General features: G+C 55.5%; 1 protein-coding gene across 4 annotated transcripts; it reads right to left on the reverse strand.

The window, feature by feature from the left end:
- Positions 1 to 8,048: 8,048 nt before the first annotated feature.
- Positions 8,049 to 25,329, reverse strand: MORN1 (MORN repeat containing 1). 4 transcript variants are annotated; one of them, XM_057550317.1, is made up of 8 exons: positions 24,998 to 25,329; positions 23,782 to 23,853; positions 22,772 to 22,870; positions 22,174 to 22,284; positions 21,234 to 21,324; positions 20,553 to 20,640; positions 11,761 to 11,857; positions 9,900 to 10,802 (listed from the first exon to the last, which is right to left on the reverse strand). In XM_057550317.1, exons 1-8 carry the CDS (start codon positions 25,071 to 25,073, stop codon positions 10,303 to 10,305), a joined length of 1,134 nt encoding a protein of 377 aa, XP_057406300.1. In that variant the 5' UTR covers positions 25,074 to 25,329; the 3' UTR covers positions 9,900 to 10,302. The 4 variants fall into 4 exon arrangements, 2 of the variants coding, with proteins under 2 accessions (XP_057406300.1, XP_057406298.1); XR_009008879.1 differs by lacking the exons at positions 23,782 to 23,853; positions 24,998 to 25,329 and adding an exon at positions 8,049 to 9,886 and having other exon boundaries at positions 10,692 to 10,822; positions 11,761 to 20,640; positions 21,234 to 22,914; XR_009008878.1 differs by lacking the exons at positions 23,782 to 23,853; positions 24,998 to 25,329 and adding an exon at positions 8,049 to 9,886 and having other exon boundaries at positions 10,692 to 20,640; positions 21,234 to 22,914.
- Between the last annotated feature and the right edge of the window lie 5 nt (positions 25,330 to 25,334).

The following is a 25,334-nucleotide window of genomic DNA, read 5'->3' on the forward strand; positions in this document are numbered from 1 at the left end:
CCGTCCACGCTCTGCCTGCCTGCCCCACCCCATCCTGGGAGTCCTGACCCTGAGTCCAGTTCTGGGCCGCAGGGCACCTCTGTGCCTCTGGCTCCGACCGGTCCCTACTCTCTGGGAGGGCCTCTCCTTGCTGGCTGGCCTCAGGGCTTCACCGGCTACAGGCTCAGGGCCGTGGGGGACCGACCGAGCACACGGCCACCCATCTCCCCCCTCGGCCTGGGGGATGGGCTCCACCCACTCGCCTACATCCTCGAGGCACCCAGCACAGGCCTGGTCACACGCACTCAGGGGCTCGGGGTCAACAACGAGCACTGACCAGTGCCAGTGAGGGCCCTGTGCAGCCTCGAGTTGCTGAGATCGGAAAAGGAGACACGCAGGGCAAACACCAGAACGTCGTGGACTTGGGGAGAAAAGGAGCCAAGTGTAGAGACAACTGTGGTTTGATTGGCTTCTGGTTCTGGTCCAGAGGGCGTAACTGGGACCAGAGGGTCCCAGAGGTCCGTAACACGGACCCTCCTACTCGAAGCAACCAAAGAGCAGACGAAACTGAATGAGACTGTGGTTTTCAAGACCCTGGACATCAGGCAAGGACAGTGGTTCCTGAGGGACGGGAAACACGATGGACTCCACAGTTGCCCAGTTCCTGCCCTGAGAGGACGTGTGGGGCTGGTGCAGAGCGGGTCGGGTAGAGGCTGGGAGACAGGCCCACGCAGGAGCGGGGCAGGGGGCACCTCGGGGTCAGTGCAGCACAGACCAGGGCATGAGTGAGGGGAGAACGAGAGGCCCCAGCAGGATGGGAGGCCTGCTCGTCCTGTCGGCCAGGCTGGAGAACTCAGAAGTCAGGGCACGTCGAGCAGAATTCTCAGTAATGAGGGGGTGACTGGTCTTAGACTGAGCCCCCTCTCCAGACCCAACAAATCCTAAAACCAAGATCTGAGAGGATTAAACTGTCTCCAAGCTACTTAACTGCGCCCCAGCACAAGCTCAAGAATGTTTACAGGGACACAGGCGCCTCTAGCCCCCAGGGTAAAATTCACAAGGTCCGACATCCAATCAAAGATTACCAGGCAGAGAAGGCAGGAAAGTATGGCCCATAACAAGGAGGAAACTCAATCAAACCGACCCAGAACTGACACAGTGGAAAGGGACATCTTTTTTTTTTTTTTTAAATTAATTAATTTATTTATTTTTGGCTGCATTGCGTCTTCGTTGCTGCACGGGCTTTCTATAGTTGTGGCGAGTGGGGGCTACTCTTCGTTGTGGTGCGTGGGCTTCTCATTGCGGTGGCTTCTCTTGTTGTGGAGCATGGGCTCTAGGCGTGTGGGTTTCAGTAGTTGTGGCACGTGGGCTCAGTAGTTGTGGCTCGTGGGCTCTAGAGCGCAGGCTCAGTAGTTGTGGTGCATGGGTTTAGTTGCTCTGCAGCATGTGGGATCTTCCTGGACCAGGGCTCGAACCCATGTCCCCTGCAATGGCAGGTGGATTCTTTTTTTTTTTTTTTTTTTTTAAATTATTTATTTATTTGTTTATGGCTGTGTTGGGTCTTCGTTTCTGTGCGAGGGCCTTCTCTAGTCGTGGCAAGCGGGGGCCACTCCTCATTGCGGTGCGCGGGCCTCTCACCATCGCGGCCTCTCTTGTTGCGGAGCACAGGCTCCAGACGCGCAGGCTCAGCAATTGTGGCTCACGGGCCCAGTTGCTCCGCGGTATGTGGGATCTTCCCAGACCAGGGCTCGAACCCATGTCCCCTGCATTGGCAGGCAGATTCTCAACCACTGCGCCACCAGGGAAGCCCGGCAGGTGGATTCTTAACCACAGCGCCACCAGGGAAGTCCTGAAAAGGACGTTTTTGAAAGTTATTATTATAACTGTATTCGTGTGTTCAAAAGTTAAGTAGAGACACAGAAGATATAAAAGAGAACAAAGTCGGGGCTTCCTTGGAGGTCCAGTGGTTAGGACTCCGTGCTTCCACTGCCGGGGGGCATGGGTTCGATCCCTGGTGGGGGAACTAACATCCTGCATGCTGCACGGCCAAAAAAAAGAATAAATAAATAAATAAAAATAAAAAAGAACAAAGTTGATTCTAGAGGTGAAAACCATGAGATGAAAAAACACACTGGATGTGATCAACAATAGATTAGATACTGTAGAAAAAAGGATTCATGAACTTGAAAACACAGCTATAGAAATAATCCAGAATGAGACACTGTGAGAAAAAAGAAAAAAAGGAAGGGAGGGAGGGTGGGAAAGAGAATCCATGGATGGGGCAGCAGCCTGATACATGGAAAATTGGGGTCCCCAAAGTGGGGGCAGAGGTTATCACAGAAAAATTATCAGAAGAAATAATGGCTGGAAAATTCCCAAATTTGATGAAAATTATAAACCCACAGAACCAAGAAGCTCAACAGATTCCAAGCACGAGAACCACGAAGACAACTACGCCATGTCGCATCACAATCAAATTATACAAACCAGTGAAAAAGAGAAAACCTGAAAAACAGCCAGAGGAAAAGGACGTTTGTACAGGGACATGAAAGCAGATCTCTCAGGGAAAACAACGCAGACAAGGTTACACCACGAAGCTCACCTGGAAGATGAGCCAGAATCCTGTATGCAGTAACAATGTCTATCAAAAAGGAAAGCAAAATCAAGATGTACGAAAGCGGAGAGAATTCATCACCAGCAGACACACATGACAAGAAATGTTAAAAGTTAAGTCCTTTGGGCAGAAGGAAAATGGTAGCAGATGGAATCTGGATCCATGGGAAGGAATGAGGACCAGAAATGGTAACTCAACAGATGAGACAAACAGAGGAGACTTCCTTTTCTGTTTGTTAAATACTCTTTAAAAGATAAATGACTGTTTACACAAAAATAATAACAATGTATTTTAAAGTTTATTAGATACATGAATGTAAAATGTACTAAAACAATAGCATAAAGATTGGGATTGTAGAAGTCAGGTAATCAAATGACATAAAAATCCTAAATGTTTATGCTTCTTATAATAGAGCTTCAAAATACATGAAGCTAAAACTGATAGAAATGAAAGCAGAAATAGACAAAAACACAAGTATAATCAGAGATTTCAACATACCACTGTCATTATTGATGGAACAAGCAGACAGAAAATCAGCAAGGATCTAGCAAACTTGACAGCAGTGTCAACAAAATTCACCTGATTGACATTTATAGAATATGCCACCCAATTCCACTCAGGAGCAGAATTCACACTCTTCTGAGCCATATTCTGAGCCATAAAACAAGTCTCAAAAGATTTAAAAGAATTCAAGACATACAAAGTATGACCCCAACCACATGGAATTAAGTTAGAATTAATAACAGAAAGATCTCTGGAAAATTCCCAAACACTTGGAAATGAAACAACATACTTCTAAATAACTCTTGGGTCCAAAAAGAACTCAAAAGTAAAATCAGGACGTATTTTGAATTGAATGAAAATGAAAGCACACCATATCAAAATTTGTAGGACACAGCTAAAGCAGTATGAAGGGGGAAATTCATAGCAATAAACTTCTATATTAGAAAAGAAAGGTCTGAAATGACGTTAGAAACTTTCCACCTTAGGAAACTAAAAAAGGAGAGCAAATTAAATCCAAACTAAGCAGAAGCAAGGAAATAATGAGATCAAAATAGGAATTAATGGGACTTCCCTGGTGGCGCAGTGCTTAAGAATCCACCTGCCAACGCAGGGGACACGTGTTTGAGCCCTGGTCTGGGAAGATCCCACATGCCGTGGAGCAACTAAGCCCATGCGCCACAACTACTGAGCCTGCGCTCTAGAGCCCGCAAGCCACAACTACTGAGCCTGCGTGCCACAACTACTGAAGCCCGTGTGCCTAGAGCCCACGCTCTGCAAGAGAAGCCACCGCAATGAGAAGCCTGCGCACTGCAATGAAGAGTAGCCCACAATTGCTGCAACTAGAGAAAGCCCACGTGCAGCAATGAAGACACAATGCAGCCAAAAATAAATAAATAAATTTTAAGGAAACAAAACAAAACAAAATAGGAACTAATGAAATAGAAAACAGACAATAGAGAAATCAGTGAAACCAAAAGTTGGTTGTTTATCAATGAAACTGATAACCTCTCACTAGACTAGTCAGGAAAAAAAGAAAGAAGACCCCAATAATCAATATTAGGAACAAGAGAGATGGTATCAATTCATTAAACGGGGAGCAAGGGAGTGTTATGAACAAGCTTATGCCAAGAAATCTGAAACCCTGGAAGACACAAAACACCATACTCACTCAAGAAGAAACAGATAAACTGAATAGCTCTATATGTAAAGGAAATGGAATTAGTAGTTAAAAATCCTCCCACAAAGAAAACTCCAGGCCCATATGGGCTTCCTATTGAATTCTACCAAACACATACAAAGATTGACTCCAAATAGATAATAGGCCTAACTGTAAGAGCTAAAAATATAAAATTCGTAGAAGAAAACATAGGAATAAGTCTTCATGACTCTGGGCTAGGCAGTCTTCTTAGATATGACACCGAAAGCACAAGCAACACAAGAAAAAAATAGGTAAATTGGACTTCATCAAAATTTAAATGTATGTGTTCAAAGGACACCATCAAGAAACTGCATGACGAGGGAGGAACACTCCCAAACTCATTCTACGAGGCCACCATCACCCTGATACCAAAACCAGACAAAGATGTCACAAAGAAAGAAAACTACAGGCCAATTTCACTGATGAACATAGATGCAAAAATCCTCAACAAAATACTAGCAAACAGAATCCAACAGCACATTAAAAGGATCATACACCATGATCAAGTGGGGTTTATCCCAGGAATGCAAGGATTCTTCAATATACGCAAATCAATCAATGTGATACACCATATTAACAAATTGAAGGAGAAAAACCATATGATCATCTCAATAGATGCAGAGAAAGCTTTCGACAAAATTCAACACCCATTTATGATAAAAGCCCTGCAGAAAGTAGCCATAGAGGGAACTTTCCTCAACATAATAAAGGCCATATATGACAAACCCACAGCCAACATTGTCCTCAATGGTGAAAAGCTGAAACCATTTCCACTAAGATCAGGAACAAGACAAGGTTGCCCACTCTCACCACTTTTATTCAACATAGTTTTGGAAGTGTTAGCCACAGCAATCAGAGAAGACAAAGAAATAAAAGGAATCCAAATCGGAAAAGAAGAAGTAAAGCTGTCACTATTTGCAGATGACATGATACTATACATAGAGAATCCTAAAGATGCTACCAGAAAACTCCTAGAGCTAATCAATGAATTTGGTAAAGTAGCAGGATACAAAATTAATGCACAGAAATCTCTTGCATTTCTATACACTAATGACGAAAAATCTGAAAGTGAAATTAAGAAAACACTCCCATTTACCATTGCAACAAAAAGAATAAAATATCTAGGAATAAACCTACCTAAGGAGACAAAAGACCTGTATGCAGAAAATTATAGGACACTGATGAAAGAAATTAAAGATGATACAAATAGATGGAGAGATATACCATGTTCCTGGATTGGAAGAATCAACATTGTGAAAATGACTCTACTACCCAAAGCAATCTACAGATTCAATGCAATCCCTATCAAACTACCACTGGCATTTTTCACAGAACTAGAACAAAAAATTTCACAATTTGTATGGAAACACAAAAGACCCCGAATAGCCAAAGCAATCTTGAGAACGAAAAATGGAGCTGGGGGAATCAGGCTCCCTGACTTCAGACTATATTACAAAGCTTCAGTAATCAAGACAGTTTGGTACTGGCACAAAAACAGAAATATAGATCAGTGGAACAGGATAGAAAGCCCAGAGATAAACACACACCCATATGGTCAACTTATCTTTGATAAAGGAGGCAAGCATATACAGTGGAGAAAAGACAACCTCTTCAATAAGTGGTGCTGGGAAAATTGGACAGGAACATGTAAAAGTATGAAATTAGAACACTCCCTGACACCATGCACAAAAATAAACTCAAAATGGATTAAAGACCTAAGTGTAAGGGCAGACACTATCAAACTCTTAGAGGAAAACATAGGCAGAACACTCTATGACATACATCACAGCAAGATTCTTTTTGACCCAGCTCCCAGAGAAATGGAAATAAGAACACAAATAAACAAATGGGACCTAATGAAACTTAAAAGCTTTTGCACAGCAAAGGAAGCCATAAACAAGACCAAAAGACAACCCTCAGAATGGGAGAAAATATTTGCAAATGAAGCAACTTTGACAAAGGATTAATCTCCAAGATTTACAAGCAGCTCATGCAGCTCAATAACAAAAAAACGAACAACCCAATCCAAAAATGGGCAGAAGATCTAAATAGACATTTCTCCAAAGAAGATATACAGATGGCCTACAGACACATGAAAGAATGCTCAACATCATTAATCATTAGAGAAATGCAAATCAAAACTACAATGAGATATCATCTCACACCGGTCAGAATGGCCATCATCAAAAAATCTACAAACAATAAATGCTGGAGAGGGTGTGGAGGAAAGGGAACCCTCTTGCACTGTTGGTGGGAATGTAAATTGATACAGCCACTATGGAGAACAGTATGGGGGTTCCTTAAAAAACTACAAATAGAACTACCATACGACCCAGCAATCCCACTACTGGGCATATACCCTGAGAAAACCATAGGTCAAAAAGAATCATGTACCAAAATGTTCATTGCAGCTCTATTTACAATAGCCAGGACATGGAAGCAACCTAAATGTCCATCGACAGATGAAGGGATAAAGAAGATGTGGCACATATATACAATGGAATATTACTCAGCCATAAAAAGAAATGAAATGGAGGTATTTGTAGTGAGGTGGATGGAGTTAGAGTCTGTCATACAGAGTGAAGTAAGTCAGAAAGAGAAAAACAAATACAGTATGCTAACACATATATACGGAATCTAAGGGAAAAAAAAAAAAAAAAAGGCCATGAAGAACCTAGTGGCAAGACGGGAATAAAGACACAGACCTACTAGAGAATGGACTTGAGGATATGGGGAGGGGGTGGGGTGAGATGTGACAGGGTAAGAGAGTGTCATGGACATATATACACTACCAAATGTAAAATAGATAACTAGTGGGAAGCAGCCGCATAGCACAGGGAGATCAGCTCGGTGCTTTGTGACCACCTAGAGGGGTGGGATGGGGAGGGTGGGAGGGAGGGAGATGCAAGAGGGAAGAGAAATGGGAACATATTGTATATGTATAACTCATTCACTTTGTTATAAAGCAGAAGCTAACACACCATTGTAAGGCAATTATACTTCAATAAAGATGTTTAAAAAAAAAAAAAAAAAGAAACTGCATGACAACCCACAAAATAGGAAAAAGATATTTGCAAATCAGATATCTGATATGGGAGCTCTATCCAGAATATATAAAGAACTCTCAATAACTCACAATAAGAAGACAAGTTGCGGGCTTCCCTGGTGGCTCAGCGGTTGAGAATCTGCCTGCCAATGCAGGGGACACGGGTTCGAGCCCTGGTCTGGGAAGATCCCACATGCCGCGGAGCAACTAGGCCCGTGAGCCACAACTACTGAGCCTGCGCGTCTGGAGCCTGTGCTCCGCAACAAGAGAGGCCGCAACAGTGAGAGGCCCGCGCACCGCGATGAAGAGTGGCCCCCACTTGCCACAACTAGAGAAAGCCCTCACACAGAAACGAAGACCCAACACAGCCATAAATAAAATAAATAAATAAAAATAAATTTAAAAAAAAAAAAAAAAAAAAAAAAAAAAAAAAGAAGACAAGTTGCCCCAATTTCTTAATGGGTAAAGGATCTGAATAGATATTTCTACAAAGAAGATCTACAAATGGCCAATAAGTGCGTGAAAAAAATGCTCCAGATCATTACTAATTAGGGAAATGCAAATCAGAACCACAATGAGATACCAAGTCCCGCCCACTAGGATGACCATAACCAGAAAGACAGAGCAACAAGTGCTGGCGAGGAGGTGGAGGATTGAAGACCCTCAGCCATTGCTGCCGGGAATGAAAACACATCCAGACTGAAAAGGAAGAAGTAAAATTGCATTTATTTGTAGACGACATGATCCTGTATATAGAAAATCCTAAGAAATCCTCAGAAACAACCAGCAAGGTCAGAGAATATAAGATCAACATGTAAAAATCAACCGTAGTCTCGTAATTTCTGAAGTGAAGATAACAAAACAATTCCATTTATAATAGCATAAAAGAATGTAACAAATGTATTAATAAACAAACTATAATTAAACAATAATAAATCATTGATCGTTTATTAATAAATTTAAGAAAAGTGCGAGACTTGCTCACTGAAAAATACAAACATTGATGAACGTAAAGAAAAACAGGTGGAGAGATGTCTCATGTTCATGAAGCAGAGGATTCAGTGCTGCTACTGGCGGTTCTCCCAGCTGGAGTCAATGCATCCCTAACAAAACCCCAGCAGCTTGTTTTCTTTCCTTTTTGGGGGGACAGAAATGGACAAGCGGATCCTAAAATATTTATATGGAAATACAGAGGTCCCAGATTAGCCAAAACAATTTTGAAAAAGAAGAACAAAGTTGGAGGAATCTCCAGTTTCAAAACGTACTGGAAGGCTGCAATAATCAAGATGGCGTGGCAGTGGCCTAAGGATAGACTCATCGATCGGGGGACAGAACTGACGTCCAGACATAAACCCTCACCCTTACAGTCAAGTGACTTCTGACCAAGGTGCCCAGGCAATTCAGTGGGGAAAGGACAGTCTTTTCAACACATGGCACTAGGACAACTGGAGTCCACATGAAAAAAGATGAATTTAGACCTCTATCTTACCCACAAAAATTAATTCAAGAGGGATCAGAGACCTAAATGTAAGAGCAAAAGTTGTACAAGAAAACAGGAGAAAGTCTCTGTGAATTTGGGCTAAGAATCCTTAGACAAATCACCAAGAACATGGTCCATAAACGAAAAAACTGACAAACTGTACTTCATCAAAATTTTTAAATTGTGCCCTTCAAAAGACAACATTGGAAGATTAAAAGATAAGCCACAGACTGAAAGAAAATATCTGCAAATATATATCTGCTAAAGCACTTGTATCCAGAATACATAAAGAACTTGTATAACTAAAAACTAAGACAAACAACCCAATCAAAAAAAAAAAAAAGGTGAAATATATGAATAAACATTTCTCTGTGGAAGACGTACAAACGGCCAATGAGCACATGAGAAGATGCTCAACATCATTAGTTTTAGGGAAATGCACATCAAAACCATGAGGAGGGACTTCTCTGGTGGTCCAGTGGTTAAGACTCTGTGCTTTCATTGCAGGGGGGGCAGGTTCGATCCCTGGTCGGGGAACTAGGATCCTGCATGCCGTGTGGCGTGGCCAAAAAATTAAAAAAAACCCAAAAAACAAACAAACAAACAAAAACAAAGAAAAAAAAATCCATGAGGAGATGCCACCTGACATCCTCAGGATGGCTACTCCCTGGCGAGGACGTGGAGAAATCAGAACCTTCGTACGTTGCTAATGGATGGTAAAATGGTGCAGCCACTTTGGAAAAGAGTTTGGCCGTTTCTTGAAAAATTTAAACACAAACCTACCCAACAATTGACCCAACAATTCTACTCATAAATATATACCTGGGAGAAATGAAACATGTTTACACAAAAACCTGCACATGAATGTTCACAGCAGCCAAGTGCCAAGGACTGGACTGTCGCCCACGGACGCAGGTGAGCAAAGCGCTGGGCGGGCAGGATGGGAGGCTAGTGGTCCACAAAGAGGAGAGCAGCGCTGCGCGCGGGGCGGGAGGGAGGGGCGGAGCGCGACCACAGGTGAGATTCCCTCCACGCTCCGTGTCCAGGAAAAGGCGTTTGTGGTGCCTGGGGTGGGGGGTGGGAACAGGGCAGGAATGAGGCGTCTTTCTGGGGGGAAGGAAATGTTCTGAAATGGAATTGATGTAGCGATGGTTGCCCAACTCTGCAAGTGTACTAAGAATCATTAAATCCCTGAATATAGATGAATTGTATGGTATGTAAATGATACCGCAATAAAGTTGTTAAAATAAGCCAATTGTGACTAAATATACTTGATTTATGCTGCACGTCGTGCTTCCTACGCAGAGCCGTGGAACCGAAGTGGACCACCGTACAGGAACGTCTGTCTCCGGTGGTCCCACTCCGTCCCTCTGGGTATGCTCTGCTCACGGGGCGGGAAGCCTGGTCGTCCCTCTGCTTGGCCGCAGGGCCGACTGAGCATCTAAACGCAGCCCAGATGGATGGGCGTCTGTCCACCTTGGTTACCCCACGAGGAGCTTGAGAAACCCTCCCCTTGCCAGGCTGAGCGGCTGGCCCAGCGCCCACGCGGCCTCCTCTGTCCTGACTCTGAGTGTGACCGCCGGGAGGGCCGCCTGTGTGCTCACGCACACGCACACAGATGCACACACAGAGCCCACGTGCTCACACACGCACACGCACCGCACGGCCGCCTCCCACCGGCTGGAGGGCTTGCACGCCCACTGCCCTTTCTGCCAAGGCTCCGGCAGCGAGGACTTGGGAACAGGGGCACCTGGGCGCAGCCGGGAGGCCAGAAGCCACCTGTGGCATCTTGCCTGCGTTTTCACTACTTCAGAACCCGACACCTGCTTATCCTTCTGAAAAGTTTGGCCGCCTTCCTGGAGACACTTACCCGTGGCAACTTCCCCATCGTCCCGCTGCAGCTGAATGGTCAACGTGAAGGAAGATCCCCGGGCCACATCCATCACCTCCGGACCCAAAATCACGATCCCTGTGGCTTGTGCTGGGGAGAGCAGAGCGCACCTGTCGTGGGGTCAGGGCGGTGAGTGCCACGGGGCTGCATCCTGCATCCCACATGCCCTGTGCAGCCGCTCAGGCCTGACCGTGTCCCTGAGGGGCGCTGCGGGGGGCGGGGGGGGCGCATGGATGGCACAGCTGTCAGGGCTGGGGGACCGTCACTGACGCCGTGACCTTAACCCCGTCCTGAGGGCCGCCTACAGTGATTTGAAGTGGGTCGTCTCAGAACTGACCTGATCACGGTAGGGGGGCGGCAGAGCTGAGGTGACGGCCCAGCAGTGCCCAGTGCACCCGGGGCACGTTCCCGCACGGCCTCCCTCCCGCCCACTGCTTGGACCTGGGCCCTGCATTGCGTGCGTCTGTCAGTGATCTGATGAGTGCTGGACGAGGCTGCGGCCACCTGCCCGGGAGCCGGCCTGGCGAGCAGGGTCCACCCGCAGCTCTGAGTGAGCAGCTGCGCCCATGGACCTGGCACCAAGGTTCTGACTAGTGATCCGAGTCCCTGGAGTCTAACAGAAGCTCCCGCGCCCGGGGGCAACACGGGGAAGGTGTGGCGCTGGCAGAGGACCCTGCAGGCCACAGGCCACCTGTGCGCACACTGCAGTGCGGAGAGCTCAGGGTGGGGGGCTGGATGGAGGCTGCGCAGGGGGACCAGATGCCCAGAGCCCCGCGAGTGGGAGACCCCGAGGCTAGGAGCCCCGCTTGAAGCAGGACCACTTGGGTCCAGGGTCTGACGGGGGCCTCTGCGCGTCACGAGCCCCGTGAGACCACAGCAGAGCATGTTCCTCCCAAAAGGGGACTCTGGGCTCCACTCCATCCAGCCCCGCTTGGTCCACGCCTCCCGCGAGACTGCCCAGGGCCACCCGAGAAAGGACACGGCCAGACCCAGACGTGACCCCACGAGAGGACCCCACGGGGCCAGCGGCAAGGCCGGGGGCACCTACCCATGGGGTGGCCATTGATCCACACCCCTCGGTAGACGCCCCCGGAGCAGTGGGCCATGCTGCCCTGTCCCCTGAACACGTCACCGTGCCACTGTCCCTGCGGAGAGAACCACGGGCTCAGACGGGCTGGTCTCCCTGCCGCACGGCCCGGCGGCCCCCCAGGCTCCGAGGGCCCCTGGGGACCACAGGCTGCCGGGAAGCCAATTTGCTCCGCAGAAGGCGCTGCCCTTTGAATTTTCAGAAGCCAGGAAGTTTGGAGACAACGGCCCGAACACAAAATGCAAAGAAAATACGGCTCCAAAGGGCACACTTTTTAGCACAAAAGCCTTTTAACACCGAGATACTGCATTTGTGCAGAGTCCCGACCGTGCAGGTGGGCGAGCAGAGGCTCGCGGGTCGAGGAGCTCAGCGTTCCGACCGGCTCCTTGATAATAAAAAGGCCAATTAAAGTCACACTGTGCACCCACACAGCCGCACCCTGGGGGCAGTGCCAACTCGCTGCCCACCCCAACTCTGCCACCCCCATAATAAGCCTGCTTTGCAAACGATACACACGACAGTGTGGAAGAATGGTGGAAAGAGCAGGAAAATTGTTTTCGTGGAGAAGTTCGGGATCCTAATGGTATTTTACTCAACTATGAATTACTCCCATTAGAAGAAGAATTAGCCAAAGGCACGTTTTGGTTCTTTCACTCTTTGGCAGAAGTTGACTGGGCTCCCGCTTTCCTGCCCAGCCCTCCGAGCGGCCCGAGGCCGCCCAGCAGCTGGGGCCGGGCTCCGTTGCAGGAGTCTGTCAGGCCCTCGGGAGGGGCCGCCTGGCAGGTGGGGCCTGTGGGAACGGCCCCTGAAGAGCTCAGACACCCCAGGATTTGGGGGGACAGGTTCCACGGCTGTTTGGGTCACTGTGCTCACGTTACAAGGTGACAGGGAAGAGGGGCACCAGACAACCGTGGCGCCCGGTGGGTGCCTGGCAGCAGCGGCAAAGCAACGGCTCGCGGCTGCAGGAGCGGCCGGCTGCCAGCTGGGCAGAGGCGTGGCTGTGCCCCCCACGGGTGGCCTCGTCCCTCCGGCCCCCCGACCCAGAGAGCTGAGCCCTCTGGGCCCACACGCAGGCTGCATTCCCGGAAAGCTCGGTGCCAGCACGCCTGACACCGCAGACGGTCTATCGACGTCCCCTAAGACGTGGCTCACGTCTGCAGGCAGCGTGCCAGGCCAAAGAGGGGGCGAGGCCCCAGGTATCACGGCAGAGGGGGACCGCAGCCAACCCAGCGGGCCCCGCGCTGCCGTCCTGGGCTGGCGCTGGGGAGCCCCGGCATCGCCAGCTGGCCATCCCCGGAGCCAGTGCGGCCTGCACGCAGCATCTGCTGGGCCAGACGTCTGCTCCCAGGAAGGGACGCTGTGTGCAGGTGTGCGTGCACGCGGGCGTGCGCCCCCGTGCCTGTGTCTGTGCGGTGGGGGCAGCAGTGCTCAGTGACCGCGATGGGCGGGGTGGCTGGGGGGGAGCAGAGCAGGAGGGTCCTGGGCCGAGCTGGGCCACTGTCCCTCAGTCCGGGTGGGGACAGCCCTGGGGGGCAGGGTCGCCGCCCCCCGCCCCCTGCCCCCCCGCCCCCGAGCTGTGTAGACCAAATGGATGTCAGAGCTTTCCCAGCTTGAGCCGCCAGGAGTCGGTTTGCTGGGGGCAGTGGTGCTGAACGAGTCGCTGGAACCCTTTGCTTCCCTCACGACGCCATCCCCAGGCCTGAGAAGTGACCCGTTTCAACTCGGAAAGCAGGTCTCACGGCCAATGGAACGCAGCCTCTCAGGAGCCAAATGAACTCATCGCCCCAACCCGCAGCCCTTTTACATAGAGGTTCATGCCCTCTTCTGAGGCTCTGTGCTGGGGTGCCTGGGCAGTGGGCCGGTGGCCCCGGGGAAGGGTGGTCGCCTCCAAACACCCTCCTGTGGGGCCCGGCTGCCTCCCCCTCACCCCCCCCAGCAGGAGCTGCGCCCGCTCGGTGCCCGGGGCCAGTGTGCTGCCTGCCCGCACGACCGCAGGCCTCATCCCCGTCCTGGGCAGCGCTACTGGGGTCACCGCCTCCGCGGGGTGGACGGGAGTGGACGCCCAGGGGCAGGTGGGAGACAGGGATTCCAGCCGTGGGGAAGTGGCAGGAGCTCAGTGTGCACGCCTGCCTGCCCCCACGACACGGCCTTGGCCTCCCTTCGAGCTGCTCCATCACGTGACGCCGAGCGCTCCCGCCAAAGAGGGCCGAGCTCTGTGGCGCCCCGTGGGCCCCTCCCAGCGGCCTCTCCCTTCCCTCTCAGCCGTGGTCCCGTCTCGTCTGTCTGTCTGTCTGCTTGGGGCACGAGCTTCCCAGGGCAGGGCTCCGTGGGGACAACTAGGGCTCGAATGAGCGCGGGCTACTCTCCAAACAGCACGATGGCCACTGGGCCCCTCGACCGTGTCGGGGTCCACGTCTCCGCGCGCCCTGCCCGGCCCCTCGGCCCTCTGTGAAGGTGCAGCGTGGGCTTTCAGGAAGAAGGCAGGCAGGGCCTCGGGGTCGCCCAGGAGCCAGGGGCAGACTCAGGCGGGTCCAGCCCACAGAGCCTTGGAGCACGGCCTGCGGCGCACGGGCTGCCGCGTGCAGAGCAGACGGGCAGTGAACGTGCCTATCAGACCACGGGGCCCCGGCCCACCCCGCCCCGCTGGCTGTGCGCAGGGTCGGGCTCCCCGCCAAGTCGCTGTCTGGTGCTTGCCATCCACGCGAGCACGTTGACGGGCATCCACGGTCATCCACGCGTTGACCGACCGCTCAATCGCGCTCCCGTAATCTGAGACCCACCCCCCCCTAGCTCAGGCTGCAACACAGAACTTTCCCGGGACAGATACACGATACACTCCAGCAGAGTAACTCATCCAACAGCGCAGAATCTAATTAATGTTACAAATCATGCTTTTGAAAATCCTGCCCTTTCTCAGTCAGCTGATGTGCACCAGAGCACGAACAAACAGGTGTTAATGTGTCTTACGCGCCTGCCGGCTCTCCCTCCTCCTCCCCGTCCAGGTGAGGACCTGTGTGCGGCTGACGCAGCGCAGGAGGATGCGAGGACGGCCGGGCCACACTGCACACGAAGCACGGGGGGGACGGGGTCCCCGTTAGGAGAGGCCCCGCGGGGTGAGTGGGGCGCACCTCGTGGCCGGCGGTGGCTGGGGCAACCCCAGGGCCTCTCAGCTCCAGGATGGGGACCTACGTGCTCAGGACTCCTTCCCTGGTCCTTTCTTTGAAGAGCACGGAGTCGGGGGTGGGACGAGGGGCTCCTTGGGTGCCTTCCCCACCACACGAGTTTGAATAAATTGTGAGAAATACACACTTGACTCTTCTCATTTCGGGAAGCACTTTCTAGTTAACTGATGCTATTTTTCTTTCCCGGGGAAAGTGACGGTGCTTTTCCTGGAATTGCTTCTGCGGCTGCCTTGCCCCGATGCGTCTTCAGGCACTCCCAGGCACACTCTGAATCTCCGCCCCGGTCAGAAGCCCACCTTCCCAGCTCATCCAGCTCTTCCCCACCTCCAGTCCTCTCCGGGGCACCGGGGTTTGGCCGACCACACCAGGAGGGGCCCGGGCCCAGCTCTCCACAACATCTGCTTTGATGGCATCCAGTCTGCAGGAGGTGACGTCCCACTGTCGCCAAACTCCTTCCTGGAGCAGGTGAGGACTTTCCTGAGGCCACGGCTCCTAGACCAGGGAGGGGCGTGGCCCCGGGTCACCTGCCTGGGCCTGTGGCCGCAGGGGGCCGGGGGCTCCAGCTTTCGGGGTGGCCTGCTGGGGCAGCAGTGGCCACACAGGCCAGAGTGCTGGTGGCCCCTGCCCATCATTCTCTGCAGACACAATGCTCCTCACTTCCCAACTAGCAGCAGGGTCCCTAAGGTGTCTTTGACCTCCACAATCCTGGCCATAAGTTCCTCGGATTTCAAAGTGTGACACAAGTTCTGCTGATGTAAATACAAGCTGCCTTCACACGCCAGGTTCTGACATCCGTCTGTGTAGAACCCCACCGGGAACGTGGGGCAGTGCTGGATCTGCTCTGGCAGCCCAGGCCCCTCCTCCCACGACGCTCCAGTGGGCCCAGATGCTTCTCACGGTCAGGCCCCCATTCCTGGACTGTGACCTCCCGGCCAGGACAGTGGCACGGGGACACGGAGCCCCTGGCATTCCTACAGGTGCGCAGGTGAGGAGAGCCACCAGCAGGTGAAGATGCGCACGAGGCCGACCACCTGCTCCGTGCGGTGAGCAGGTGCGCCGCCCAGCAGGCCTCCCTTCGGGAAATGCAGAGGAACGCCAACACGAGAAACGCAGCCAATGCGCACGGAGGTGCCCTGGGGCGGGCGGAAGCGCACTGCTGGCGGCACCACGGCACAGGTAGGAACGTTCCGTGTGCAGAGGCTGAGGCTCACCGGACAGCACCCCTCTGTCCCCTCCGCCAGGTGTGCACTCGCCTCCACAGCCCACAATCCGTCCCCAGGCTCCACGGAGGCGGCCCCGGAGGACGCTGCTCTCTGAGGGGCTGCCTGCCTCTTCATCACTTCATTAGCACCGTGCTTATTTAAAAAGCAGAAAACATGGGACTTCCCTGGCGGTGCAGTGGTTAATCCACCTGCCAACGCGGGGGACACGGGTTCGAGCCCTGGAAGTCCATGAAGATCCCGCATGCCGCAGAGCAACTAAGCCCGTGCACCACAACTACTGAGCCTGCACTCTAGAGCCCGCGCGCCACAACTACTGAAGCCCGCACGCCTAGAGCCCGTGCTCCACAACGAGAAGCCACTGCAATGAGAAGCCTGCGCACCGCAACAAAGAGTAGCCCCCGCTCGCCACAACTAGAGAAAGCCCATGCGCAGCAACGAAGACCCAACACAGCCAAAAATAAATAAATAATTAAATAAATAAATAAACAAAAAACGAACCAAAAAACCCCAGAAAACACAAGCGCTGGGAGAGGATGTGGAGAAACTGGAACGCTGGTGTGCTGCTGGTGGGAATGGAAAATGCAAAACGGTGTGGAGGTTCCTCAAAACGTTAAAAATAGAATCACCACGTGACCCAGCAGTTGCGCTGCTCCCAAAACTGGGAGCAGGATGTGCTCACGGTGGCGTCACTCACAGGCGCCGAGAGGTGGACACAGACCGAGTGCCCATTGATGGATGAGCAGCTGGGCGCAGCGTGGAAGGACCACCCACACGGCGGAGCAGGAGCCAGCCCGGAAAAGGAAGGAGGTCCTGACCCCTGCGCCACCGTGGATGCACCTAGAGGACACGACGCCGAGTCAAATGAACTAGACACGAAAGGACACATCCTACGTGATCCCACTTCTGCGAGGTCCCTGGAGGAGATCCATAGGGACAGAAAGTAGGAGGGTGGGGGCCGGGGACTGGGGAGGGGTGGGGAGGGAGTGTCTCACGGGGGCAGAGCTTCAGTGTGGGAAAAGGAGAAAGTTCTGGAAATGACGGTGGTGATGGCTGCACAACAATGTGAATGTGCTTAATGCCACCGAGCTGGGCACTTATAAATGGATGAGGTGATAAATTTTACGTTACGTGTATTTTGCAATAAAGTTAAAAAACAGAGAAAGCTATTTGCCTAGTGAAAGCTTGGGGACAGCTGTACCCTCATGGGAGACATGCCAACTCCCTCTGGCGGCTCCACCTCTCCCAGGTGACCCTTCATGCCCAGAGGTCGCAGGTTAGAGGTCAGGCGCAGGAGGCATCCCCACTGCACGGAGAGGCGGGCGCTGAGAGCTGGGAGCTCCTGTGTCCACACCGTCGGGAAGCTGTTTGGGACGCAGGGACTCAGGGCCTGGGTGTCCTCCCGGGGCCCTCAGGACATGGTCATGGCTGCGACTGTGGGTGCGGGCAGCGCTTCCCGACCGCGGGGCTGCGTGTCCCGGGGCTCAGGGTCTGGGTCGCGCGGGCAGGTCGTCTGAGTGCGCGGCCCTGGGAGGCTGGGGCATCGCTGAACAGCGGGAACGCAGGCGGACGGTCTGAACCCTGGGGAAGGACCTTCGTTCACCTGCAAAGCGCCCGGGGGACGAAGCCGCCGGCCCCTCGCCTGACATCCAAGCCGGCGTCCACTGGGCATCCGCTTGGAGGGAAGCGGCTCTAGCTCCGCAGCCAGTGGAGGAGGCCCCTGCAGGGCCAGGCGGTCGGCAGGGCCGGGCTGCCCCCTGGTGGATGGCGGCGGGGAACCCCCAGCCCCCCGGCTGAGCAGCGACTTGCCGGGGAGGCCCGAGCAGGGCCCCCAGTGCCCAGGCCGCTGATGGGGAGGCCCTGGAGGCGCCCAAACTGCCTCTGGGGGAAGGGCACGCGGGGTGGAGGGCGGGGGCGGAGGCCTGCGGGATTCTCTGGAAGAAGGCGAGGGCTCGGCCACCCCCTGGTTTGGGAGGCCTCCTCGTCTTTGGAACGGTGGTCGAGAGAGTCGGGGAGCCAGAGGGCAGCTGAGGGCAGTGCCGGGCACTAGAACCGCGCCCCCGCGCCCCCAGCCTACAAGGCGTGGACACTGTTGGGGGTGCCGAGCGAGGAGGATCCTCCCAGGCCCCCCCGCGTTCCTCTCCTCCGTGGCAGCTCTGGAGAATTCAGCCCAGGGACCGTGGCTGCCCAGGGTGAGCCCCAAAGCCTGGCCCCATGACGATGGACAGACATCCCCCTTGGGGAGAAGCAGCAGGGCTCTGGCCGGGGCACAGTGGCATCTGCAAATGGGCTCTGGCGCAAACTGCCAACCGCAGCGGCCCAGGCGGCACCCCGGGAGTGGCTGGCTCCCCAGACCAGGACTTGCGGTCCCAGGAGGGGGCCCGGGAGGGGGTGTTACCTAAGCAGAGCTCCGCGTTTTACAAGCAGGCAAGGTGAGCATGCCTGGGGGAGCTCGCAGCCAGGGCAAGACTCCACGCTCCCCAGCAGGCCATTCCATCTCAGGCAGGGCCCCGGCCAGTTACCAGCTTACTGCCTCTCGGCCCCAAAACGACCCTTCCTGCCGACTCTGGGCTCTGGGAACTGGACCCTGAAACGTGTCGCTTTGCCAGCTGCTGCCGTGCTGAGTGCTGCAGGGACCCTGCAGGGAACAGGCTTCCCTCGGGCTCCAGGGTGCCCACTCCTAACCCCTCAGGCACAGGGGTTTGTCCTGGGCGAGTTCCTCTGTGTCCCAGGGTTTCCTGCACACACGGCCCGGCTGGTAGCCGACGCCCAGGGAAGCTCCTCCAACCCAGCGGGCCGCGGCCACACCCTCTGTCTGCAGGGTCTGAGTCTCCAGAGGGGCTGGGCTTTCCCTCGTCTCCCGGGACTTCCTTCCCAATCTCCACTCTGACTTTCACATGAGAGACTTCGCAGAGATATGAATTCAGCTGACAACCTAATTCTGCAACCCACACGATCAAATTTTGTTTCAGCCCTGAGGCTGTGAGAAGTGAGGGACTCTCAGGGCCGTGGCTGGAGCTGAGTGCGGACCTGAGCTCCCGTCCAGGACACCAGGGGCCTCGTGGCCGCCGTCACTACATCCACAGCCACGTGCAACCCGCGGCTCCCGAGGCCCAGGTTCAGCTGGCGTGTCACAGCCGAGCTCGGTGGCAGCTCAGTCACTCCCAAAGCCACCACGGGCCAGAGTCACATCTCCCACGGCCTCAGGCCCATGCGGTCAGGCCCGAGGATGCAACCAGCCGGTACCCACACCCCATCTTCGAGGGCGCCTCCTGGGGCCACTTTCACGTTTGCTTTTGCCATATTCCTGCTTTTACCCCTTTGAGTATTTTGCTGTCTTTCACTAGTTGATACTTTCACGTTCAATTACTGGTGTGACTTCTGTCTTCCGGCGGATTCTGGTTCAGGCATCACCACCATCCATCCGACGCTTGGGCCAAAAATGCAGGGACATCTTCGCTTCTGCTCTTGTCAACCAGTCCAGTATCTGTAACTCCAAACCACCCCAAATTTGGTTCTACACCCCATGCAGGCCGCCATCACCTCTTTCCATGAGTGAGAACAAGAGAAACCTTCCAAACACAGGGATCAGGTCACCAGCTCCTTCCAGCACTTTCTGTGATGTGTAGGATAAAACTCCAACCGCTCGTGGCTCCGGGGCCTATGCGTGGGACTGCCCGGACCTCCTGCCTTGCCTCCCCTGCCCCCTGCTCTGGCCACGCAGGCTTCTTTCTGCCTCGGAGCCCAGCCTCGCCCTTCCGCTACCTGCAACGCCCTTCCATGCGGTCTCCACGCGGCGGCCCTTTCCCATCCTTCAGACCTGGCTCACGCGGCATTCTCTGGCCCCTGGCTGCATCTCTGCAGGGCCGGCTGGGCCCACAGGCCGGCGTCCAGGAAGCCCAAGGATGATGGATTCTGGGAGCCCGAGAAGGTCTTCCCACGTGCCTGCATCTCTTGGCCTCGTGGCACCTAAAACCCCCCATCAACCTGAGAGTAGCAGCTGCCACGATGATGGGGGGCGGGGCGCAGAGCCCTGCTCACGAGGAGCGGGGAGGGGCCCTCGCCTGCTTCCCCAGGTTGTCGAGGGCACTGGGACCCCACGGGTATCTCCTCTCAAAAAGGCTTCACCAGGCCATTCCCACAGGAGAGCGCTGGGTCATGGCGTGTCTCAGGAACCCGACGGGACGGAAAGGTGTTGGCGGGCGGCCCTTAAGCTCTCTGAACCGCATCTTTTCGTCAGCAAAACGGGAACGGCGGCCAACCCTACCTCGCAGGGTCAGACGGGCAGCAACCTGGGCTGCGCCCCGGGCGGCACCGGGAGCAGAGGACGCCCGGCCGGTGGGTCCAGTACCTCACAGATGGAGCCGTCCGCACGGCGCAGCATCCCGTGGCCCTGGCGCTGGTCCCGGACCCAGTCGCCCTCGTACTCATCTCCGTTCCTGAGGGACAAACGCGGAGGCTGCTCTCAGGCCGGGAAGGGCCAGGTGGCTGTGTGACGCACACCGGCTCCTCCGACTGGGGCTCAGCACGCACCCCCGGGACCAAGGCAAAAATAGGCCCGGAGCAGATGGTGCGAGCGGTGGCCTTGCCAGGGCCCGGCCAGGGGGGCAGGTGGCCTTGGCGCCCGGTGGGGTGCAGTGACGGGAGGCCCCGCTTGCCGGGCCCCGGGTGTGAAGGTTTGGAGAGGATAACGGGAAGGAAATGGGGGCGCCTGCACATCCCAAGGGCAGGATTTTGCCCGAAAACTGCCCGGAGTGTGAAAGACGCCCAGCACTGGGCCGGGAAGCAGAGAGCCTGCGGGCGCCACCCGACTTGGCCCCGCTCCACCCACCCACCCGACCCTCCCATCCACCCCACCTTCCCAGCTGGTATTTCATTGGAGGAGGGGGATGGATGTTCTTCCTACTAAATACACACAGAACCAATGTCAGTAACTGAGGGAGAAATTGCAGGATCACATGAAAAAATCCCAGACTGTACTTTCAGGGCTGGGTGTTCGATGGGGGGACGGCCCACAGGACGGCAGACTCACCGGAAGACCATCCGCCCTTGGCCGTGCCGCTTGTTGTCGTGAAACGACCCCCAGCAAGCTTGTCCATCTGCGTCCGCCAGGTGCCCCCGTCCTGGAGGGGGGCGAGGGTCGAGGGCCACCTCGTGCCTCCGTTGAGGGAGGGGGGTGTCTACAAGAAGGACGGGGTCGGCACCCCCTGTAGCCGGGCCCCATGGGGGTCCCTCGGCCCCGCAATCCGATCTGGGGCGGCCTGGCAGCCACACGCAGCGGGAGCGGCTCTGGGTCCAGCTCTCAAGGTCCCGAGGGAGGGTGGGGGCGCCCGGACCCCCCAGCATCGGAGACTGAAACGCTCTGCTGTCCGGCTGCGGTGGCGCTGCCGCGCGGTCAAGGCCAGCTCGCAGGTGCGAGTGCGCGCTGAGGACCGACAGCCGTGCTGGGCCTCCACCGTCTACTCAGAGGCCCCGAGGCCAGAGGAAGTGACCCTGAGGAGCGGAGTCTCAGGGCCTGCACGCTCGGGAAGGGGAGGGCGCCCTGACACCTCGCGGGGGGCCTCGGAGGGGGGCAGAGCTGCGCCCGCGCCGGGCGTGCTGTCGGGGGCTGGGGCTGCTCCGCTCGCTGCCCCCGGAATGTGGCCTCCTGACTCGCTGGGTCCCACGGGACGTGGAGGAGGTGACCGAGCCGAGGGTCAAGAGGACCCACAGCGCTGGTCGCGCCACTGCGACCCTCAGCAAGGCCAGGAGACCCGCCCGGCCGAGCCCAGGCCAGACCGCTGACGCGGGATCGAGGGCGAAGGCAGAGCGGGGACCTGAGTCACCAGGTTTGAGGGGCTCGCTGTGAGCCCTGCGCTCTGAACCGCACCGGACCGGGGAGCACACTCGCGCCCGGGCCCGTTCAGGCCCCGAGTCAGAATCCGGGGAGTGCTGGGGTCCGGGCCCCCGTGTCCACCCCGCGGACCCCGGACCTTCTCTCAGGCCGCGGAAGAGCTCCCCTTCGTAACGTCCGCCGGCTTTGTACTTCATGACGCCGTGTCCTTGGGGTTCTCCCAAAACAAACTGTCCGGTGTAGGTGTTCCCTGGTGTGGACGGGAGGCGGGAGGCGGTGTCCAGGGTTAGACTCGTTTCCTGAGTCCCGCAGGATAACCAGTAGTTCTTGCCCGACCCCCGGGCAGTGGTAGCAGAACACGGTGTCCCTTTATCTCACTGCTCACCCTGAACGAGGGAAATGGGACTCCCTCCCTCCCAGCAGTGTGCGTGCAGACTCCACCGCAAGGGGACCCTCTCTGGGGCATCTGTGTGCTGGGGGCAAAGGCCCCGCCAGGCCACAGTCCATGGGGTGAGGCTTCTCTCCGCTGAGAACCCAACACCCGCTTGCCGGTGGGGGTCTGAGGTTCTGCGGGCAGCAGTGTGGCCGCTCTGCCCCAGGCTGGCACGAGGCTGTTACGAGACACCTCAGGGAAACCAGGGGTCCCCAGGTTACAGATGGAAGTGCCTTTTGCACCCGGAAGGGAGGGGCCAGCTCACACCAGGGTTGGTTTAGGAGGAAAGCGTCGGGCCGCTAACCTGTCAGGGCCCAGTGCCGGCAGCCCTCTCCCGTGATCTCTCCGTCCACAAACTCGCCTTCGTAGTAACTCCCGTCTTTAAACAGAAGTTTGCCCTGACCTGGTGAAAGACATCGTGCTGTCAGGCAGTGGCTGGGAGTGACCGCTGGGGCATGCCTGTGACCGGGCTCGTTTCTCAGGGATGAGAGCGGAGCTGTGAAAGTCTCTGCGTTTGGCTCCATCTCTCGTCCAGCACGTGCTCTCTGCAGGCTCACCCACACACGTCCACCAACGAGAACGTCCGTGAAACATGACTGAGGGTCGTCCTGCTGTCCTGGCCATCAAAAGTGCAAGGACCCCGCTCCCAGACCTCCTCAGAGGGGACTCGACGGCCACCTCGCCTCTGTCAGCGCAGGGGCAGAAGGAGAGAGAGACAGTCTGTGGTCACAGGGTGACACTGAAGCACATTTCAAAAAGGAGGGACCACTCTGTCCAGGCCAGGAAGAGAATCAGAGATTTCAGCACAAAAGTGAGAAACATCCGTGGGGCAAAAGCGTTACAAGAAAAGTCAATAAAAATCAAAAGGTTCAAAATATAGAAAATCCTGGCAGCCAACAGATATAAAAATAGCTCATGAGAAAATACTGAAAGATCAATCCTCCAGCAGAAAAACAGGCAGAGGATGTGAGCAGACAGAACCCCAAACAGGCATAAAACCATGAGTGTAAACTTTGGAAAGTTCAGGCCTGCCTCTGGGGGGGACTCCAGGGGACTTTCACTTGATACTTGTTCTCCTCTGCTGCTTAGATTTTCTACAAAATCAGACAGTCTCTTTATCATCAGAAAAAAGAAAAGCAGATCTCATCAGCACCAGGGGAGCCGTCCAGGCCTCCAGCACTGCAGGATGGCCCCTCACGGGCACTAGTGAGCGCTGAGGGCCCGGTGTGGCCAGCACCTGTGTGGCCCCCAGATCGGCAGGGACACGGGCCATCAGCGGCACGGCTGCAGGAAGAGGCCACAGCCCATCCTTACCATGTTTCCTGCTTCCTCTCCATTCTCCTTCATATCGAAAGAAAGAATTCCGGTAAACGTAGACTCCGTAACCTGAATGTTGAAAGGAGGGCGCACAGGTGAGCAAGAGACACAGGTGACCCGGCTGATGACCAGCAAGCACTGAGGTGCGGGCCGTCCCGTGGGCTCCTCCAGGTGTCTGTGGCTTCACCCCCAGTGAACTCCCCTGCCCACTGCTCCCTAAAGGCTCAGTTCGGGTCACGACTCTCCCTGTTCATCTGTTTATGCACCAGACACCCTGAGCACCTACTCTGTGCAGAGAGGCCCGGGGGAAGGCAGGCTAGGAGTGAGCGCAGGGTCCTTGAGAGGACCGTGCAGGTTGGTGGGAGGGTGGACGGGTGTGTGCGGGGGTGGGGAGCCTTCCTGAGAGGGGACATTTGAACTGAGCCGAATTAGCTGGGGGTAAGTGAGGGCACAAGGGGAAGAGCCGTCCCGGTCATCCCTCTGCAGGGACCTCATCCCCCCAGTGGCCTCCTGTGCCCTCCGGACAAAATCCACACTTGCACCCAAGGAGGGCCTGCCCATCAGCACTTCTTGCCACTCAGCTGCTGGGCGCACCATCCCCCAACTCCCAACTCCAGTAGTTCCTGGGGGGGGCAGGGCCCCCTCCCCACCAGCCCCCCTATTTCAAGGCCAACTTGGGGCGAGCGGCTCTAGGGAAGCGTGGGGTTGCCAGACTCTGGTATCTGCCATAAACGAGACTCGGGTTCTACCTGAAGTTAAGAGGTGTGGACTCGGATCTCTATGGCCCCGTTTTCTTCATTCTATGAACAGGTCCTATCAAACCTCCTCTGACCGCGCGTCGGGGACGTCGGCAGGCGCGGTCAGAGGCGACCCCTGCCAGGACGCAGGGACACCCAGGACCGACTCGGTTCTTGCCGGCTGGGTCTCCAAGACACGGCCGGTTCTGCTACTCTGGGCCCGGGACCCCACCCATCCCGCGGGCACCGGGACACGCGAAGGCGCGTCCCTCCCAGATCGGGGGCGACAAGGCTTCCGGGGGTTGCGGGCTAGACTCGGGGGAGGCGCGCGTGGGGAGCCCCGCTGGGCTTGGGGGCCGCGGGTTCTGGACTTCCTGAAGTGAAAGTGCGGGTGCGGGGACGCGCAGCGAGCGTCCGGACCTGCCCGCCTCCCTCCCATCCGGACCGAGGCCCGGTAGGGCGCAGTCGGCTGTTACCGTCCCGCGGTGGCCGCGCCGGCGGGTCTAGGCGCGCTAGGCGGGAGCTCGGGCACCCATCACGGGCGGACGCCATCTTGCCTCTAGAGTGTCCCTTAGCAACCTCCTAGCACTCCTCCATTGGCTCGTTGGTCGCGAGGGGGCGTGGCCTCGGCCTCAGTCTCTGGGCGTTACCAATCTCTGGAGCGGAGCTGTCTGGGCCCGGAGCCAGAGGACGCGACTGCGCTTGCGCAACGCGGAGAATTTCCGCCGCTTACATCCCTTCCGCCGACGTGACCGCCCCGCCAACGGCCTGGGCGCCCGCACCGGAAGCGGAAATGGTTGGAGGCTCTCGGCC

Source organism: Balaenoptera acutorostrata, chromosome 1 (assembly GCF_949987535.1).
Source record: "Balaenoptera acutorostrata chromosome 1, mBalAcu1.1, whole genome shotgun sequence".
NCBI classification, from domain to species: Eukaryota; Metazoa; Chordata; class Mammalia; order Artiodactyla; family Balaenopteridae; genus Balaenoptera; species Balaenoptera acutorostrata.

Coding starts and splice junctions, on each gene's coding strand:
- MORN1 (XM_057550317.1), bottom strand. CDS start 25,073: ATGGCGTCCGCCCGTGATGGGTGCCCGAGCTCCCGCCTAGCGCGCCTA. Junction 20,641..21,233: donor CAAGGGCGGATGGTCTTCCG/GTGAGTCTGCCG, acceptor TTTGTCCCTCAG/GAACGGAGATGAGTACGAGG. Junction 10,803..11,760: donor GATCAATGGCCACCCCATGG/GTAGGTGCCCCC, acceptor TGCTCTCCCCAG/CACAAGCCACAGGGATCGTG.